Below are 22,519 nucleotides of genomic sequence, written 5' to 3' on the forward strand. Positions count from 1 at the left end.
TGTTACTTGTCATTTAGCCTTTGAAGAAGATCCTGCTAGGAACGAAACGTCAGGTCAACTTACTTTTACACATTCTCTTACACAGGCTTTCTAGTGGATAAGCAGTTTGCTAACATTTTTTTATTTTTTTAAATCTTCTGTGTCACAAAAAAACCTTAAGTCAATATAAATTATCAAAATATCGTCCAACCCTAGTAGGAACTACCAGTGGTTCTGATCAGCAGAAAATTCAAAGCAAAAATCAATAAAATAAAAGCGACTTTACGAAAACCCTTCATAATGTTCAATAACTAATTATATTTAACAACCTCGGTTGTAAAGAGAGCTACTTGTGGTTCTGATGAATTAGAAAGTTAGGGCCACAGCGCTGGACCCGACGTCAATTTCTAAAACCTCTCCAAAAGACAAGGGATGCAAATAATTCCTGCAGAAAGGTATCTGAAATGTGTGCTACCTATAGAATACATTACTCCAAAGAATGTCTTATCAAAAATTTAACTTTGAAAAAACAGATATAACACGTGGTGAAAGTTTGCTGCCATCTGACAGTCCAACTTTCTGCAAGCATTCCAATGTCAGTCTATATTTTATGGCAAAACTGCCACATTTTCTGCCAATTTCTTCACTTCAGCTGAAAATATTTCCATCACTCAAAGAGAAAACTAATATTACTCCAAGTAAGGTGCGTTTTGATGATTTGTTAGATACAGAAAACGTTAGCAACATTAGTGTACATTTCAAATGTATCAGGTTTCAAGAATACATCTGCATGAAAATCATAACAGAAAAGTACAGAATTAGATGGACAGTTAATAATAATAATAATAATGGCGACAACGACGACGATCATGATAACCATGACGATGACGATCATAATATTTATGATGACGATGATGATCATGATAACCATGACGATGACGATCATGATAACAATAATGACATGTCCCTGCAGCGGATTGGATCCTTAAGTAGGCGTCCTGACCTAGTACGACTCATCCACTAGTATCTCAGAGAGAGAGAGACTAGTGGATGCAACGCCTTCGCACCGTTCAACCTCATGGGGTCAACATTCAGGAAGGACATGACTAACCTTTCTTGTGCTTCCTCCGCCCCCACCTCCATCTCCCTTGTTTCACTTCTGTCCTCCCTCTTCTCCTAGCGCTCTTCCACCATTTCTCTCCACACTTTCCTGCCTTTGTTCTTCTGCAGTTTATTCTATACACTCATCCCTTTATCCTCTCTTTGTCCCTCTACTATTTATCTCATCTTTCCCCTTTTGGTTTCCTTCTTCTCTCCACCCTTTGTCAACTAATGCTCTTACATCGATCTCCATTGTGTTCACCATGCTCATTAACCTGTCTGTATTCTATGCTTGTATTTTGTCCCTTGTAGATTCTATTACTTGTCATTCAGCCTCTGAAGAAGATGCTGCTAGGATCGAAGCGTCAGGCCAACTCACTTTTACACATTCTCTCACACAGACTCTATAGTAGATGAGCAGTTTGCTAACAGTTTTATTTTGATTAAGTGAATCAACTATTGGTTCTTTGCAATGGAGCATAGTTTATCCCTAGTAATAAGTACAACGAAAAGTTGCATAAACTAAGTTCGTGATAGTGTTTCCACTTTGAAGGAATACAATGTTCTAACATTGTATCAAACCATGTCTGAGCGGAAAGGAAATGGCAGCGTTGTCCCGCCTATGTCTTATATTATTCGCACAAATAAATGAAAAAACTGCTCAGAAATATGGTCAATCTAAAAACAAATTTCTCAAATAGAAGCTTAGCTCAGCTTCTGCAGTGTTGCTCCTCTTGTTTCTTCATCTTCTTCTTTGAAACTATAGGACTGTATAAGACATTGTGAAGGTATCACATACTACTACTTTACTTCTTTTGTCTAGTATTACGCTGTTTCCACCGTAAGGTGCTTCAGCAAGCCAGGGGCGAAAGCCCCTGGCCGGTAAAAAAATAGACTCCAAGCTTTGAGAGAACTGAAATTTTGAGATTATGGAAAATATTAACTTTGTGGGCCGGGTCTGAGTGAAACATGACAGGAAGTTGACAAGGAGGAAAAGTACATGAAAAGGATGGTTGGTTCTTCGGATGGTACGGACGGACGTCACAGAGGATACGATTTGAAGGTGGTGAAGCTGGAAACTGTTTGCTGATTTCTGAGATGGAATTAAATGTCTTCGGAGATTTGGGGATCCCAAATTTCAAAATCCAGGCCGGTGAATGGACTTGCATAAAGGACGAACGGTGTTTGTTTTAGCTGATTCTTGGTAAATTGGTGTAGGTGGTGTGTAAGAACTGCGCCCCTGTCAAGGAATTTATCCCTTGGTTTGTTTAATCTTTCGATGACTGATGTAATGTCGGCGATGGCTGTTATTGTTCACAGTCTTTGTCCTGTGGCATGTGGTAGGCTATTCGATATCACATACGTTTATTGACACATTTTATAGAGTCTTAGTCAAATTAAGATTTGTTGCACCATGAGTAAGCATTTACAACACCCCTTATTTTTGCTCTGATCAGTGGCAACTGTGCTGAAGGACTGTAATTCACAACACGCATTTTGGCCCGCACAAACTACAAAGTTGCAATTGGTTTGTATTAACGTGTAAGGTTAAAACATTGTAACTGGTTGCTTGCCGCGCCAAAGAGACTTCAAATGGAAAAACGCACAGGGCGTTTTCTTTTTCTTTTCGTTTTTTTTTTAAATTTATTGTGATTGTGTGTTTAGGCATATGATTTAAAGAAATAATAAAACTTTTTGTTCAATGGATCAAATACGTCACTTATGAAGGTATAGACTCTCTGAATGAAAACTATTACCAAAGGTATTAATACCTTCTTGCAATGAAAAGAAAAACTAGACTTGAATATGGTATGGTTGTTCAGTCTACCGATCCTGCACACAATAGATTTACTGACCCTGTGACGCCAGAGAAAAATATCATATGATCTTGAATATGCACTGTTGCATAATATTTCGGTAGTTATACGTATATATGATGGTTAAAGAGTAGTTTGATGTTAATCAGAATACTGTCGTAATAAAATGGTGATATAACTCCATTAGAATACACAGTTAGGCCTAGCCTATCAGTAGTGGCATATACGGTACCTTTGTAATAGTTGTATAGCAAAGATCCGCATACGGTTAGGTCGACTACAAGAGGGCTAACCCACTAGACCCACCAGACCCGAGACCCACCAGACCCACAGACTCGGTAAATACGTCAAAGCTAACTTGAACTATGGACTTGATGCTAAAGATTACTTAATTGATGACCGTCAGCAGGTTGCGAAATCTGCAGATAGTCCCTAACGACTCTTATTGAAAGGGGTGAGTTGTGGGGGGGGGGGTCCATTTTGGGCCCATAGTCTACCCAAAGATATTGTATGCTATCCGAGTTGTTGGTGACGGGTATATATACTTTTGTTCTGTGATTGACTGAAATAATAAATAATTTAAAAAAAAACTTGTATGTTTATATCATTTCCCCCATACAAAAGTCTCTGGTTTGAGACTTCAAGGTAAATGACTCTCAGAGAAGAATAAATCTCACAAAGTTCTTTTCCATTCGTTCTTCCATCTTGTTCGGTGGTAGTAAAGAGCAAAAGTGATTATCTACACTTAATTTGTTTTATGTTTGTGATAACCTGTTTGTGTTTGAAGTCTTGGACCATACTGCTATTTTGGTATATGCGTTTTGACCCCAATGTTTTCTGGCGTATACTAATAATAGTAATAATAATAATAATCAGCCGTTATTTTTTTCCGACGATTAAGCGACCACAAATGTGGGAGAAAGGTCTTATGGATTACAACTAATACGTCGGGTGGTTTCCAATTCAACATTTAAACTCAAATATTAAAATCTTTCAATTTAGAAAGTCATTTCAGATGGGAAAACCGTAGATTACTTTTCGATGAAAAACCACACCTAACTATGACCCCGGCCGGGTATCGAACCCGGAATCTCCCGATTGCTAAGTCTCATTGCTTCAAATGTCACTGCCTTTATCCACTCGGCCAGAAAACCGGTATATTGAACTTTATCCCCGACCTTTAACCTTGTGACGCCATAGGTAAGGAGTCACTACATCTGGTGGACCCGCCATCAATGAAGGGGTGTGAGGTGGTCAACAATCTTAGTGCCAATGTTGCAACAACGCCAACAATGGTGAATAGCGGACAATATATTTTTCCCAGTACACTAAGTGTATAATGATGAGATAACAATGACAAAAAGTCACAAATGCGCACGAGGTAACCTTGGAAACCTTACCATGAAACAAATAACTGATTATTATCAAAGACTAGTCTGTACTTTTCTGCTGATCCATTATTCAATTTATACGGGTGACTTGTCAAGGTCAGAGAAGCAAAAAAAAAATAGTTGTTGATCAAAATCGAGATATATAGGCTTTTGTCGCTAGAATTGAACAATGTCAGTCCTGCATTGGTGAAATATTAACTTCAGTCCTGTTTTGGTGCCATATTCATCATCACCTTTATTATCATTTTTAAATTATCGGGTGGGGAAGGCGAGTGGCATGGAAGGAGTCATAGCGGCATTTATTAGTTTACTCACTCGTCAACAACAAGTTAAGAACATCAATCCTCTGTCAACAACTGCAGAATCAAGTCCACAATTACTTATAATATCTTCTAAACGAAATACACTGCGAGGAAAGATATCCTGAAATGGAAACTGGAGAATTAGAATACAAAATGATAATTATAAGGCATATGTACAGTAAACTGATCTTGGAATTAAAAACAGGTTGGAAACAATTGTACGTTTTCTTATAAAACGCTGAAAATGATTAATAACCCAACTCTATTAAGTTGTCGCAACTTAACTTTAATCAGCTACTAAACAACGCGAAACTGAACAATTAGAGATGAAAAACTCTCAGAGTACCAGCATAATTATTTAAGACAGGAGGAAGAAAAAGAAGAAGAAGAAGAACAACAACAACAAATTAGTCAAATTACAAGAACGGCAACATGTCCCTTTAGCTTTACCCTTTTAAGCTTATTATATATATATATATATATATATATATATATATATATTTATATATATATATATATATATATATATATATATATATATATATATATATATATTAACCTTAAATTAATTCATCTGCCTAGTACTACTTAAAGGTGATAGCCAGTGTCCTTCAGACCACAACACATATATGGAGACTCTCCCTGTGTAGGATTACAATAACCAAAGAACCTTAAAATACAATTAAATATACCTCAGCAAAAACTAAAATAGAACCATGAAAGAGGGCTTTATACTTATTTCACTCTCGAGACTTGAACAATAAATTATGGGAGCATACCACAATAATTGAACTAATTAACTAACAGTGCATAGCTTACGCAAAGCAAGTTGGCACAAGTATACTTTAAACATAAATTAATAACCAAGCTTACATTAAGTCAACAATATAGGCTAATACCATTACATACATATGAAGAAATATTGATGTGCTATGCAATATAGTACACCCCCTGTTTAATACATGGCCAGTTAACCATGCAATTGCCGGAACACTGAATAGATTTTGAACTCAAGTCTAACTGTACTAGTCTTAGCGATCCAATTGCGATGAGAATATGATCAAAAAGCTTTCCTTCGAAATCTGCAAATAATATTTTTAAAAAACAGGCACTTTGAAGTCGTTACAGTACTCAATGCAGTCCAATATTAATCGAATATTTTCTCCGATAAATTTGTTGTTTTTTAAATAAAAACCCGTTTGATTTGAATTGATTACAGAGGGGAATAATTTGTTTTAAGTCTAACAGCCAGTGTGTATGCAGCAATTTTGAAGTCAAAATTTAAGAAAGATATATGTTGATAGTTTTTTATTTACAAGTGTGTGGTCTTTCTCTAGGTTCCGGAGTTAAGACAATCAATGCACGCCCCTGTATGGTAGGTAAATTATAAGCTTGTCGTAAGGGTAATTAAGAGAGTTTTAAACAAATTGACGAATGATTGGCCAAAATGGCTTATAGAACTCAGCCGTCATGCTATCTCTCCCCAGACTTTTCCCATTTCTGAAGTAGGTAAGGGCCTCCCAACGTTCACTTTGTAAATTTAACAATCACAATTATCAGCCACCTCTTGCGACAGAGATTTTGCTACAATGCTTGTTACCAAAAATAATGCCTGGGTCACAATTTTCACTTGTGTACAATGTTTCATAAAATGCAGCAGTCTGCGAATAATTGCAGTATGTTCACACAAAATATCGGTCCTCTCATCGGTTTATACTGTAATTCTATTTTAAGTTAGTGATTATAGTTAGCCTATTAACTAATTATTTACACAGAGGTTACTTTTTACTCTCATTTGGCATTTTCTTTCAAATGCAAATTCTTAAAAAGTTTCCCCAGTCCCTCCCTTGGCTATAGGCTGCCGTCACTGAGCAGACAAGGTATCACGTTATCTTAACGAGAACAATATTCCACACAGTGTATAGCTGAAACTCCCATCTCGATATATAGTCTACATCGTAGGATATGTGTAATCCCTACACTTGATCAATTATGATTAGAAAGTTGCCTGCGGTTCTTCAGGTCTAACTGTAATCTTGGTATCACATATTATCGATTTATCATGTTTATCAGCAGGATCTAGTTTTTCACTCTGGTTCAAAAAATGGGTTTCACTCTGGTTCAAAGATTTGCAGTAGTTACTGTATTCTCTGAGTGAGTCGTGTCGATGGATCTAGACGGAACAATAATAGTTCACTATTGTGTGCAAAGGCAAGCTCACTCTTTGAAAGAAGCTAGTTTTGGCAGGTAATGACAACTCACTGCTTAAACGGGTCAGTATAGTAAATCATAGATAATATCCTATAACCGGATTCAGCTATGGAAGGTTAACGAGAGAAACAGAACATGTATTGATACAAATACACTTTTAATTTCCCCTTGGTATGATACCTATTTTGAATACACGGTTATATTATGGTTGAGTACCATTACAAGTATGATAACGAGTACCTAATAATTTTACAGTATTTACATCAGATTTGATAAATGAGTACACGAGTACAGATTAAATGATATCGAGTACAAGCATTATACCGAGTACTTCGTTATCTTACAGTATTTACATCAGATTTCATAAATGAGTACACGAGTACAAATTAAATGAGACCGGGTACAAGCATTATACCAAGTACCTAATAATGTTATAGCATTGACATTTGATTTGATAAATGAGTGCACGAGTACAAATTAAATGATATCGAGTACAAGCATTACACCGAGTACTTCGTTATCTTACAGTATTTACATCAGATTTCATAAATGAGTACACGAGTACAAATTAAATGACATCTAGTACCAATTATTAATACCAGTACGAGAATGATCTTTGTACAGATATATGGTATAAATTATATCAAAATAAGTTAGTTGCTAGTCTGTGGTGTTATCACCCGATGAGCCATATTAGCAACAACAAAAATTTTGCTTTAGCAGATTTCAAAACAATTTAATTGCATGGGTGGTTTTTCCAGATGAAAATCAGTCTAAAGTTCAAGGTTACACTCAAAGGCTTTACAAAAATCACAGTTGAAGTCTTACAAAAGGAATGGTGAACAAAGCCTATACAGGGCCTATCAATCGTAGTTATATTACTTGGTTGAATATATAAAAGTAAAAATAAAAGGTAATTGAATAATATTGACCTTCTTGTTCTAATTGAGTTAAGCTGGAGCACAAATATTCACTATTATAGTGCTAAACTAGTATTTTTAGTAGCGAAATAATCCATTGAAATCCTGTAGACGTTTGGTAAGGGGAATAGGTGTTGGTTAAAAAAAAGGGATTGGGCTCAAAACATAACACGGATGTTGGTGACTCTTTATCCAACTGATATTTGTTACGACTCTTCTGATTTAAACTGGTAGCGATAAGGAAAGTAATAAACTAGGAAAATGTTTTCGAAGAAGATTGCGAAGGTGAAATGATCGGAGAGAGGGGCGAAGGATGGGTGGAAGGGGGGGGGGGAATTTGAACTTGGAGAGTTTAGGCTCTTGATTGCTCAAATTTGTAACTCAACAGATGCTGTTTTGAAACGTAAAACTGACTGAAACATGCAGTCGGAAGAAATAATACCGTGTTAGACACTTTAACGAAACCCTTTGTTAAGGCCCGATCATTCTAGGCGCGACGCGATGCGATGAAAAAACGTTAAAATAGTGTTAATATTTAGACCTATTCACACTTGGAGCGATGCGATGCGAGCAATTCGACAGCTTCCATGGCAAATAACTCATCGCACGATAATATATGTGTAAGGGGAACCGTAATTACACAAATTATATATATATATATATATAGAGGCGGAATACGGTACAAGGCCTAAAGGTTAAAATCACACAGTGGGAGGTCCTTTAGCTTTTTATTGTTTGGAAGTTGGAATTCCAATACCATAAATAATAATTATTATCATGCTGTCCAGCCTTACTATAAGTCAATTGTAGGGGTCATACAATATATTTCTATTGCAAAAGTATCTGCCTAATTGTTTTGTTTTTTTGCTTTTTGTAAGTTGTTTACTAATTATTTTGAATTGTCTTTTATAGAACGTTGGTTTATCACAAAGTGTTTACGATTAAAATTGTGCTTTGCATGGGTGACTTGCTTTGAATATAAGTTTTTTCTTCGTCCTCTTGGGAGTGGGCAGCGTTTAAGAGAGTGTGGCTTCGAATGACCAATATCACTAAAGTTGTTAGTATGCTGTGGACATATTAGTTTTTCTTTTAACTTCACGTATTTATCGTGAACTAACGCCGTCTAACGCCGTCTAACGCCATGGCAGTCCTCCTGAAGGCAATCAATTATGGTGGCCTTTTCATTTTCCTGATGTATGGTAGGTGTATATAAAGTTTTTATTTTGCTATTTTAAATTCGTTCTCATTGTTTCTTTCTAAGTTTCACAACTAATATCGGTACCTCGTGACAAACCTTGGACAGCAGTTAATAACTTTGATGTTATACAATTTAGATTATACTAAGAAAACAAAAATGAACAAAGAGTCATCATCATCATCATCATCATCATCATCATCATCATCATCATCATCATCATCATCATCATCATCATCATCATCATCATCATCATCATCATCATCATCATCATCATCATCATCATCATCATCATCATCATCATCATCATCATCATCATCATCATCATCATCATCATCATCATCATCATCATCATCATCATCATCATCATCATCATCATCATCATCATCATCATCATCATCATCATCATCATCATCATCATCATCATCATCATCATCATCATCATGAATTTCATGCAACCCTCAATATTTCGTCTGCCGCATACTTTGCACAGCAGTATAAATCACTGATTACAAAATAATCACAATTTTAAAGTAAAAATTGACACTTGCTCTTAATCAGTATACATGTGAATGAAAATTTGACTAAACAATATAAGACGTACCTTGTAAGATTGGATTTTATTTTAGGCTAGCATTACAATAATTATGTTTGCGATTTCAAGTCAAATGGCTGCTTTAAATCATTCACTTTTGAATAGTGTCATGGTCGACACCATCTACGCAAAGTATACTTAATCGATTACAACCATTCAAATCTGTGACAGCATTTTATGTAAAATTGAATTACCCGTCACGAAATACAACCGACACACTATAATTTAGTAGGTGTCATTGTGACGTCTAAAAATCCGAGAATAGTTTGTCATAATGTCGTCGCAGCTCTAGCAGAAATTTCACAAACAAAATCGTGCTAGATTGAGGGGCATGTTGACATTTATTTTGTATATACTTATTCGTCCATCCGTCATCACTCCATCCGTCAATTTATTTCCCGTCCGTCCGTCCGTCCGTCCGTCCGTCCGTCCGTCCGTCCGTCCGTCCGTCCGTCCGTCCGTCCGTCCGTCCGTCCGTCCGTCCGTCCGTCCGTCCGTCCGTCCGTCCGTCCGTCCGTCCGTCCGTCCGTCCGTCCGTCCGTCCGTCCGTCCGTCCGTCCGTCCGTCCGTCCGTCCGTCCGTCCGTCCGTCCTTGGCCGCTCGCCCCTCGGATACCATTAAATCGTCACTGAACTGATGCGGGTTTTTTTCAGTCAGTATTAAACTTACTTCATTATCGGTACATGTAAGCTTTGTTGATTTCCTCATCTTATTTTGATACATGTTACCTTTTTTTTAGTGTCTATCAATGCAGAATATCCTCCGTCGGGTTTCCCGCTTTTCTACGTCATGTCTCATTATCCGGAAACTGGTCGCTCTGCGCCTATTTACGTGTACGCGTCGACCCGATTTTTCATTGGCGATAGTGATACAGTGGATATCTCAATCACAAAGGACGGAGGGCTACCTACCAATGCATTGCAGACTGGTTCGATCATTGGCAATCACGGATACTTTTACGGATGTTTCCTTCGGGTAGATGAGTTGAACCGCCGACGAGGAATGCGGTATGGGCAATATCGAGGACATTTGAATTTTGCCGACGGAATAAGTGAATTCACTGGTTACACATTTGTAAAACCAAAATCAGGTGACTATTATTTAAGTGATTTCAGTTTTTTTTTTTTTTTTTTTTTTGGGGGGGGGGGGAACTGACAGTTTACGTAATGTTCTCGAAATTATTATCCAGTTTCATTGCTTCTTGGATTTTTGGCTAAGATCATGTAACTTGTTGAACTGTAAACAGTGCACAGTACATTCACTGAATTACCCTGATCTTGTGTTAGATTTTTTTATTTTTAATGATTCCCTTTCCAATGGGACTCATGACACAGACTTGAGTTGGCATCATGACATCATAACACGGTTTACATTCTTAAATGTCAACCTATTGTACTTGAGAGTGGATCAAAGTGTTTCGTTTTCTTCGTGCAAAGGGTCTATCTTGGAAAAAGATTTCTTTAAAAAGAAAAGTATCATTTTTTGGCAATATTCAAAGCTTACAATATTACTTTGAAAGGAACTTTCTTATAATATTTGAATGTATTTCCCTTGTTTTTAATGAGGTTGTTTTGTGGGTAGGTTTCTTTCATATTAACCAGGTTTGAGCAAGTATTGATATGTTATCACCGATGTAATCATTAATAACGTAGAAATCTGCTTGATTTTTCCTCCTTTTCTTTAAAGTCATGCCCTGCAAAATATTGATTTACGGATTAATTACATAATATGCTACAACGTTATAGTTCTACTGATTCGTGCATACAAGGATCCCCAAATTAACTGTGAAACTTTTGAGTTATGAGTTAAGTTTACCAAAACAGTTGAGATAACCAAATACATTTTAGTGACATTATGGCCAAAAGGGTATGTTTGTTAACTTTTCTTTTGTTCATGACCGTTGTATGGAACGTAAAGTATCAAGATTTACTACATAACTATAATCTATAATGCAATGTGTGTATTCTCACAGAGGAGGTTGTGGGTGTGCGCGTGCCTGTGCGTGTGTGTACATGTTTTGTATTCTGTTTGAGGACTTTGAACAAAGGAATTTCAATTCCTCAGACATCATTTCAAAAGAATCACCTTCAAGTTTTATGTTTCAAGTCTCGTCCCTCATAAGTATTCTACTTCGGGGTATTGTAAAAGTCAGGGTACGTGGATTTCAACAATGGCAAAAACAATGGGTCCTCATTCTGTATGTAAAACACACCTGCGTGTGTGTGGATGTTTGCGCGTTCTGTCTTAAGGGCACTTCCTCATTCATTTAGATGATTAGATGAGATGCCGGGCCTGTAAGTATTAATTTTTTTTGTTGTCCGCCTTCCATCGCCAGTCGTAGGGAAATGGTTTAGTCTGGGGATTTCTTACGTTCAGAAGGGAACTATTTAAACCACTCGTCTGTTGTATACACCATTTTCAACCTCACACAGAAATCTTAGTTTAAGTGTGCCTTAGATTCCCTTTTTTTAAAATCTAAAACGCCTATATTTTTCAGGTGGAGTATCCCCCTATGATAGTCGACTTCAGCGACCCCCCTTGGCACATCCTTATCCACCTCTTTCTTTTCCATAAAGCTTCCTGGCCCTCTGACCTAAAACAGTCTGTGTGAATCTAGAATCTACCAAACAGCACCCCCCTCCCCACCCATCCAGTTTTGAATTCATATGCACGTTACCGTATCGATTCCCTCGTTAATAAAGGAATTTGGGATTTGATTTTATGTTTACTGTCCATGAATTATATATGTCATGTATTACACTTAGATAATCTTTGACTGCATTTCAGCTGTACTCGACACACGAGGTGTACGGACGGTTACCATATACCCTAAGTCAACGACATCTAGCGATCTGAAGAAGGAGGTATCCATCGGTGTTCGCTGGTCACCTGGATGTAGAAAGATTTTTTGGAGTAAGGGAAAAGCGAGAGATATAAACACTGGGCCGAGACTGATCCTTAAAACTACTGACGACGCTGGTCTCTACACCATACAAAGACCGCGACGGGCTGGTAGAGGTTTTTTTGTCCAAATTCTAGTCATTGCTGCAAGTAAGTAATGTGCCATAATATGATAGGGTCCAGGGACCACGCAATGCAAAACAGAGAATTCGAAAAAGATCAGTTTCAGATTATTTGCTAAACACTCTTCACTGCTGTTTAATGGAATTGGTCTAATGTAGGTTGACGTAAGGACGCTTGCATGCGTTTCGAATTAAGTTTGGGTTTTTTGCATTGTTTGTATCCAGAATGCCTTTTTCTTTTTAATAATATGTGAGGATTAACTGAACAATGTATTCCTTCAGATAATAATTTAAACACATATTTTACATATACTTTTTTTTACATATATTTCTATATATATATATATATATATATCTAGACATATACATCTAGATATATATCTAGATATATAGATTGACAGACAGACAGACAGAGAGACAGACAGAGAGACAGACAAACAGATAGATAGATAGATAGATAGATAGATAGATAGATAGATAGATAGATAGATAGATAGATAGATAGATAGATAGATAGATAGATAGATAGATAGATAGATAGATAGATAGATAGATAGATAGATAGATAGATAGATAGATAGATAGATAGATAGATAGATAGATAGATAGATAGATAGATAGATAGATAGATAGATAGATAGATAGATAGATAGATAGATAGATAGATAGATAGATAGATAGATAGATAGATAGATAGATAGATAGATAGATAGATAGATAGATAGATAGATAGATAGATAGATAGATAGATAGATAGATAGATAGATAGATAGATAGATAGATAGATAGATAGATAGATAGATAGATAGATAGATAGATAGATAGATAGATAGATAGATAGATAGATAGATAGATAGATAGATAGATAGATAGATAGATAGATAGATAGATAGATAGATAGATAGATAGATAGATAGATAGATAGATAGATAGATAGATAGATAGATAGATAGATAGATAGATAGATAGATAGATAGATAGATAGATAGATAGATAGATAGATAGATAGATAGATAGATAGATAGATAGATAGATAGATAGATAGATAGATAGATAGATAGATAGATAGATAGATAGATAGATAGATAGATAGATAGATAGATAGATAGATAGATAGATAGATAGATAGATAGATAGATAGATAGATAGATAGATAGATAGATAGATAGATAGATAGATAGATAGATAGATAGATAGATAGATAGATAGATAGATAGATAGATAGATAGATAGATAGATAGATAGATAGATAGATAGATAGATAGATAGATAGATAGATAGATAGATAGATAGATAGATAGATAGATAGATAGATAGATAGATAGATAGATAGATAGATAGATAGATAGATAGATAGATAGATAGATAGATAGATAGATAGATAGATAGATAGATAGATAGATAGATAGATAGATAGATAGATAGATAGATAGATAGATAGATAGATAGATAGATAGATAGATAGATAGATAGATAGATAGATAGATAGATAGATAGATAGATAGATAGATAGATAGATAGATAGATAGATAGATAGATAGATAGATAGATAGATAGATAGATAGATAGATAGATAGATAGATAGATAGATAGATAGATAGATAGATAGATAGATAGATAGATAGATAGATAGATAGATAGATAGATAGATAGATAGATAGATAGATAGATAGATAGATAGATAGATAGATAGATAGATAGATAGATAGATAGATAGATAGATAGATAGATAGATAGATAGATAGATAGATAGATAGATAGATAGATAGATAGATAGATAGATAGATAGATAGATAGATAGATAGATAGATAGATAGATAGATAGATAGATAGATAGATAGATAGATAGATAGATAGATAGATAGATAGATAGATAGATAGATAGATAGATAGATAGATAGATAGATAGATAGATAGATAGATAGATAGATAGATAGATAGATAGATAGATAGATAGATAGATAGATAGATAGATAGATAGATAGATAGATAGATAGATAGATAGATAGATAGATAGATAGATAGATAGATAGATAGATAGATAGATAGATAGATAGATAGATAGATAGATAGATAGATAGATAGATAGATAGATAGATAGATAGATAGATAGATAGATAGATAGATAGATAGATAGATAGATAGATAGATAGATAGATAGATAGATAGATAGATAGATAGATAGATAGATAGATAGATAGATAGATAGATAGATAGATAGATAGATAGATAGATAGATAGATAGATAGATAGATAGATAGATAGATAGATAGATAGATAGATAGATAGATAGATAGATAGATAGATAGATAGATAGATAGATAGATAGATAGATAGATAGATAGATAGATAGATAGATAGATAGATAGATAGATAGATAGATAGATAGATAGATAGATAGATAGATAGATAGATAGATAGATAGATAGATAGATAGATAGATAGATAGATAGATAGATAGATAGATAGATAGATAGATAGATAGATAGATAGATAGATAGATAGATAGATAGATAGATAGATAGATAGATAGATAGATAGATAGATAGATAGATAGATAGATAGATAGATAGATAGATAGATAGATAGATAGATAGATAGATAGATAGATAGATAGATAGATAGATAGATAGATAGATAGATAGATAGAGGTTAAATTGAGCAAATAATATCTAAAGTTCAGTTCAAATATAACCACTTAAAACATTTTTGACTGACGTTTAACCAGATATTGTTTTTTACTTTCCTTAAAGCTTGTCCAGCGAATTATTATTTCGATACTGCAACAGGGAAATGTATTGAGTCTGAAAGAGAGTGCCACAATGGCGGTGTTCTTAGCGACAACTTCGACGTATGCATCTGTCCTCCTTTCTTGTTTGGTAAATTGTGCGACTGTGGTAAGTTAAAATATATTATGTATGTGTGTATGTATGTATGTGTGTGTGTTATTGTGTGTATGTATGTAAGCTATGCATAATTGATTACAGATGATGCGTGTCTAAGAATAGCCCAATTTATCTCCGGGAAAGAGCTATTAAAACAAAACACTTCCCACTGTCCAACATATTACGTCCGCTCTTATAGCTGTAAACAATAGCGTACCTCTTAATTGGTTCAATCTTTGTTTTCCAACAATCTGTAGCTATTGACTATTACGGTGAACAACTTTATCTAAGTTACGATGAAGAACTGCTATGTGAAGATCTGCCAGGTGGCGACCCAAAGTGCAAAGGTAATTTAGTTTGCTATGGAGACAACTACGGATGCAAGTGTTCATCTGGCTGGTGGGGAAACGCGTGTGATCGAGGTACGTACTTCTTTATTTAGTCAGGTTAAGGGTTAAAAAATTGTCTAAACATATACATGCGGACCTATAAATAATTCATATAAAGATATATATATATATATGTTTATATTTATATATATATATATATATATATATACTATTATTATTTATTTATATATATATATATATATAAATATATATATATATATATAAATATATATATATACATATATATATATATACAGTTCTCGCAGATTCCGTTGCAAAGAGATACAGACCTCATGCAACACCATGAGTGCAGTTGTTACCATTGAGTGCCAACTCTCGGTAGGAGAAACAAACTTACTCTCCAAAGGTCTAAATTTTCGCCCTAAACCACGGCAAATTAACGCTCAGAAAATTTCTCTTGACCTAAATATGTTCTATCGACACTTACGTCTCCGTGAATTTTTTGCCGACGAAAATGGCAATAACACCATGCAACAAACCAACGACTTGCATTCCAATTTTATGCCAAAAAGCTCGTGGAATCCGCCCAAGGCACATTGTGCGCCTCTTGAATAATTTATTTCGGCAATTGAAGAGGATGTAAAAACACAGACCTCTGCCCCAGACTTCCGCGACAATCTCAACAAAACTGAGAGACAGGCTATCCATGAACAGAGAGGAAGCCAACAGACTACTCGGCAACCCTCATCACTACAAAATCCTGGATTCTGATCCTACTCAATAAATCACACAAAACGTGAAAAGAGTCATCCAAAAGATAGTCTCTAACGGTTCCATTGACCGCAAGTTAGGCCAAAACCTCCTTGAAAACGACCCAAAACCTGGTCGCTTTTATTTTTTGCCTAAAATTCACAAAGAAGGCAATCCAGGGAGGCCCATAATATCGGGTAATGGTACAGCGACTGAAAAAATTTCCAAATTCGTGGATCTTCTCATCCAACCTCTTGTTTCGGCCCTACCGTCCTATGTGCAGGACACTGCGGATTTCATCCGGAAAATTGGGGAAATAAAAAATCTTCCCCTATCTACTCTGTTAGTTACCTTGGATGTGTCTTCGTTATACACACATATCCCTAACGAAGAGGGCATTTCGGCCTGCACAAAAGCATTCAAACCGAAACGTGGCAAAAAAAAACCACGAAGAAAGAATTGGCCGAATTGATGCAACTTATCTTGACCAGCAATAATCTGGTATTTGGCAACAAACACTACCTCCAAATTCATGGCACCGCAATGGGTACCAAAATGGCACCGTCTTTTGCCAACATCATTATGGGTAACCTCGAGAAAGAATTTCTATCTCGACAAAACTTGAAACCACACACGTGGTTACGTTTCATTGACGATATCTTTATGATATGGACCCATGGCGAGGCAAATCTAAAACTCTTCATGACATAAACTCGTTTCATCACACTATCAAATTTACTGCTGATTTTTCTGGACATGGCGTTCACTTCCTGGACACCACTGTGACCCTACAAAATGGTTCACTCAAAACAGACTTGTTCAATAAACCCACGAACAAGCACAACTACCTCTTACCAAGCAGTTACCATCCACGTCACTGTACCAGAAATATTCCGTACAGTCAAGCGTTGCGCATTCGACACATTTGCTCCTCTGAAGTCGATTTTGATTCACGCACTAAAAAACTGTCACAACACCTCCTGAACAGACAGTATTTTCGGGGTATTATTGAAAATGCCATCAAAAAGGCTAAAAGCAAACCCCGGACCGAAACATTGACGTACAAAACTTGTCAAACCAGGTCCAAAAGGGTACCATTGGTTACTGAATTCCACCCTGGTCTCCCACCACTGGCTAACATAATTCAGAAGAATTTTCACCTACTTCAAGGCACCGAACGCCTGAAATCAGTTTTCCCAGAATTACCTGTCATCGCTTTTAAAAGACCCAGCAACCTACGGGATATCTTAGTTCGGGCATCCTTTCGGGATGACACCCCATTAGGGGAAAGCAAAACAGAAACTACAGGATCATCGCCCTGTACACAAAATTGCAAAACGTGCTTATACTTGTCGATTCGACCGGGGCCTTTCAGAGCAACAAAATCAAACGCACGTTCCAAATTCGGCACAAAATTAACTGCCTATCCAAAAATGTCATTTACCTCATCTACTGCAATATTGTAACTTACAATACATTGGAGAGACAAAAACCACTCTAAGAATGAGAATGACACAACATAGATCGGCGATCAAAACAAAAAAGATCAACCGACCTGTTGCAAATCACTTCAATCTCCAAAATCATTCAATTGAGAATTTGCGTGTTATTGCCATTGACCAGAACGATTCTTGGACAGATAAATCTAGGATTGGAAAAGACAATTTCTGGGAACTTAACCTAAAGACCACGGCACCATTCGGTTTAAACATCAGAAACAGTTTGCCGTCCCAGATAAACCAAAACAATTCCTTTGCAATTACGACGGAATCGGATTAAAATAATCCGAATTTCTAAAACTTCTGCTCAATTCAGCAGAAATCAGTAAGTCGTTTTGACTTTACAATCATGCCGACAATCTTCTCTATAAAATAGTTTCAATTCCTGCTACTCTTTGTCACTTTCGGTGATCATGTACTGAAGAAGAGCTAGTTTTGCTCGAAAGCTCTGCAAAAACCAAACATTGGCTGTTTTACTTCCAATCACTTACCTAATTTAATTATTGTATCTCACTCGATATATATATATATATATATATATATATATATATATATATATATATATATATATATATATATATATATATATATATATATATATATATATATAGGAATAACGGAAAAACTGTTTAACAACTATGCTGCATTTAGAGAAAGGCTGGATCTCGAGTGAGATACAATAATTAAATTATGTAAGTGATTGGAAGTAAAACAGCCAATGTTTGGTTTATATATATATATATATATATATATATATATATATATATATTTATATATATATATATATATATATATTTATATATACTCATTTGCATTGGTCATTTATAATCACTTCCTATACATACAATTTTGCTCTTGCAGCTTGTCCTAAAGGTAAATGGGGAGCTAGTTGTGAGCAGAACTGTCCCGACCACGAATCGGATTGTAACCGATTTTATGGACCTTCATCTAATCTTGGCAAAAACGGATGCAGCATCTCCTAAAGGTAAATGGGGAGCTAGTTGTGAGCAGAACTGTGGCGACAAAGAGTCGGATTGTAACAGATTTTATGGACCTTCATCTAATCTTGGCAAAAACGGATGCACCCTTATCTCTTAATTAAATGTCTTGTCATAATCTGATATAATTTTCTGTCTTTTGGTGAACGGGCATATAAGCTTCTGCTATTCTTTGTAATTGTTTTATGAGTATATTGGTCTATTAAAAACTTTCGTAATTTTCTTCGATTCTAATTGTTATGTCATTGGCCATTCTATTGACCAATCTTAAGTTTAATATTATACAATTTTAAGCAGGTTTGTCCAAGAAATATTCAACGTTTGATTTAATGCTTGATTAATTATGTATGCAAAAGTTTCAAAACTAAGTTTTAAGTAAAATGCATGAGTGACTTTCATTATACTGTACGTATAAAAGTTATTCCTCAACTAAGGCTACATCTGTCATTCAAGTTCCTGCATATCGCCCTCATTCGAATGATCACGGTTATAATTAATAATAGAATAAATCAGGGCTCACAATTTATCCGAAACTATAGAATATTGATACAGATTGTATCCATATCAGCCATCCACGATAATATAACTCTTGTAATGTTAACAGTCTGCCTGTCTTTTGTATTTTATGCACGCTGTAAAAATCCTTTTTTTCCCTCCATCTTTGGTATCTGTTTTGTATGTGCCGTTTAAATGGTTAAGAAAGAGGGCGTAGAGGTAAAGGCGGTGATTGGAAGCAGACACATAATACGGAATGTAATAAAAGTAGAGTACCCCCAGCTCAGTTGGGCTTCAATCTTTCAAATACTGCCTGAATATGACAAAGATGATATAGGATAACGTATTGCTTAAAGTGATATCATCAATGTATTGCAGACATAACTTCCACGTAAGACCTCGCAACGCAACAGCGATTCCACCATTACCCTCTGGAATGTGGCGGGACTGTTCTTAAGACACATCAGTAACCGTTTATACTGATTCAATCCCACGTGACAACGAAAGGTTGTTTATTGTCGTCAAGGGCGGCGGAACCGGGGGGGCACAGGGGGAACGTGCCCCGCAACTTTTCCTCAGGTTAAAAATGTTCCCCTTTCCTACATGAAAATTGTTCTCTTGATCACCTTATTAGGTCAGCGATATTTCAGTAAGAGGTCTAATCCTAATTTAGAATTATTAATGAATTTCTGTGGGTCAAACTCAAAGCTATTTCGAATGGAAAAATATTGTTAAGCTCTTAACTAGAAATAAACTCTAATTCAGCAGTGCAATTATGCATATTCAATTTGCCAAAAAAATCCTTATGCATTTCCAAAAATGCATTGCTATTTTACATTGTGACCTTGTAATAAGCAAAAGCCATTTATAGCCTACTATGAATAGTGAGTATAGTTTAATATCCCATAACCTACCCCATCCTTTCGTATTTTGACTTATTTCATTTGCTTTCATGCATATATCGATCGCGTAAGCAGGGACTTGGACTTTATAATGATTTCACTTCATTTTGTCTCGAAAGAAAACTTGTTCCTTGTTTCCCAATTTGCACATTGCAGTGCTAATATGCATTTTTTCCTTGAGGGGGAGGGGGGGGGGGGGCGTTGATGGAGTGATTTGTATACGCAAATAAGATAATACATTAAAAGTTATAAAGGGTACTTAATATCAGGCTGCATCAGTCGAATCGAATTTCTGCAAAGTGCCCCTCGACGTCGGTGCCCCCCCCCCCCAAATTAAAAGTGATTACGCTGCCCTTGATTGTAGTAAGTTTCGATCAAGAAGGATCTGGTGGGATCCATTTTGTAAGTCTAGTTGAAGTAAACTATTTTGGGTCTTGTGTAGGCTACCTATATTATCAAGAGCCTCTTCCGGGGTTGGAAGCGCGTGGGCAACAATGTCAGTACAGAAGTTCAACTTCCTATGATCTACAACAACACAGTATATCATGGTGCAGCCAATAGGCTAACAGACTCAAAGAATCGTATCAATGATATATATTGTTATAAGTGTGCCTGAAAACGTAAGATAATAGAATGATTTGAATCCGTCTTGAATGAGTATTAATGATACGTAAAGAACGATTGGAATAAAAATGTAAGGATAAGGACATTTTTTGAACAGCAAACAGTGGTAAATTTATTCACTTTCCGATAAAGTCACCATAACTGAAAATGTGTATCCACAAGAAAACACCTGTGACTACCAGCACTGGTTATTATCCAGTCCATGTTAGGAATTCAGATTTGGCAACGAAGCTTTATTTCACCAAATTATTTTACTTACAGATACCAGTTATTCTGAAACGTATGGAGGTTAGGTCCCTATTATAACTTGTGTGCTTGATACATTGTTTACCCAAAAAACATACCATCCACAGTATCAAACAGTGTCCAAACGTGCATGGTTGCATAACTCTTTATTATTAGCTTATATATTCAGTTAAAAAAACAGAACAAGATAGTTCCAAACATAATCAGCTTCGCAAAAATTGTTATGCAGTCATCAGCTTTAACAATAAGTAGCACAAATTTTGTCAATATATTCTCGAAAGATTTCATTTATATACTATCATCAAAAAACGATTGCAAAGAGTTTGGTTAATAAAACATCATTCATTTGTTAGACAGAATACATATGATGGTAAATATACATATGCTAATTTATTCACATATATAAATATATGCAAATATATTATTCATTCCATAAAATCGACAAACATGATTACAACTTTACTTAATGATGAATTGTACACACAGAATGTATGGTTACATAGTTGTTTGAGAAAGAGTACCAAACATGGTTGAGGCTTGTGTTAGTTCTTTTAGACTTTTCAAGAATTATTTGAAAGAAATGTTTCCAGACACAATGACTTGCTTCAGGACCTATGAGAGAAGATTGAGAATATAGAAGATCATAATTCGAAGGCTTGAACAACTAATCAATATGAGAATGAGAATCAATATAACTGTAGGGGGGGGGGAATGAAATGTTGTTATAGAAAATATTCTAAGAGCTGCAACAAACAAGGTCAAAATTAAAGCAACTTTTAGCAGAGCAAATGGCTCATCTGTTACAAATATAAAAGCTGGGTGTAAGTGACCTTTTGTTGAAATGAGTCAATAACCGCCTTCTTACCAATTAAGATTAAGATCTAGAGTGATAAAAATCTTTGCTACAACCATAATAAACACAAGGTTGACACCTATGCTGAGCTTCCTTTGTTCCCTATTTGTGCTAGTGTGCGCGATCTCTCGCTATTGTTCTCAAAACCAGACAACCAATTAGATCAGCAAGATACCGATACCTTACAATGGAAAGAAAAGTCGAACACTCTGCTGATGTTTCACCCGCTAAGTTCAGTACATTCGGATGAATCTTTATTTCATTTTGAAATTTAAATTTTTTTTAAATTTTATTTGTGAGCAGGTGTAACTACTTTCCTACAAACCTGGTTCGGGATGATTTAGCTAGTGTCTCCAAGTCTGACTACATAGAGCTGCCAGCTA

The 22,519-nt window shown here is 35.6% G+C and overlaps 2 protein-coding genes across 2 annotated transcripts in view; one reads left to right on the top strand and one right to left on the bottom strand.

Moving 5' to 3' along the window:
* The first annotated feature begins 8,790 nt into the window (after positions 1-8,790).
* Positions 8,791-19,793, top strand: LOC139982348 (uncharacterized). Its single transcript, XM_071995086.1, has 6 exons — positions 8,791-8,920; positions 10,251-10,601; positions 12,299-12,562; positions 15,288-15,431; positions 15,677-15,841; positions 18,880-19,793. Exons 1-6 carry the CDS (start codon positions 8,863-8,865, stop codon positions 18,999-19,001), a joined length of 1,104 nt encoding a protein of 367 aa, XP_071851187.1. The 5' UTR covers positions 8,791-8,862; the 3' UTR covers positions 19,002-19,793.
* Positions 19,794-21,589: 1,796 nt separating this feature from the next.
* Positions 21,590-22,519, bottom strand: part of LOC139982345 (MAM and LDL-receptor class A domain-containing protein 1-like) — a 191,689-nt gene continuing 190,759 nt past the window's right edge. Inside the window, exon 122 of the mRNA XM_071995073.1 lies at positions 21,590-21,895. The gene's annotated coding sequence lies outside the window, so the exon portion shown is untranslated. The remainder of the gene's footprint in view (positions 21,896-22,519) is intronic.

This window comes from Apostichopus japonicus, chromosome 16 (genome assembly GCF_037975245.1).
Source record: "Apostichopus japonicus isolate 1M-3 chromosome 16, ASM3797524v1, whole genome shotgun sequence".
In the NCBI taxonomy this organism is placed as follows: Eukaryota; Metazoa; Echinodermata; class Holothuroidea; order Aspidochirotida; family Stichopodidae; genus Apostichopus; species Apostichopus japonicus.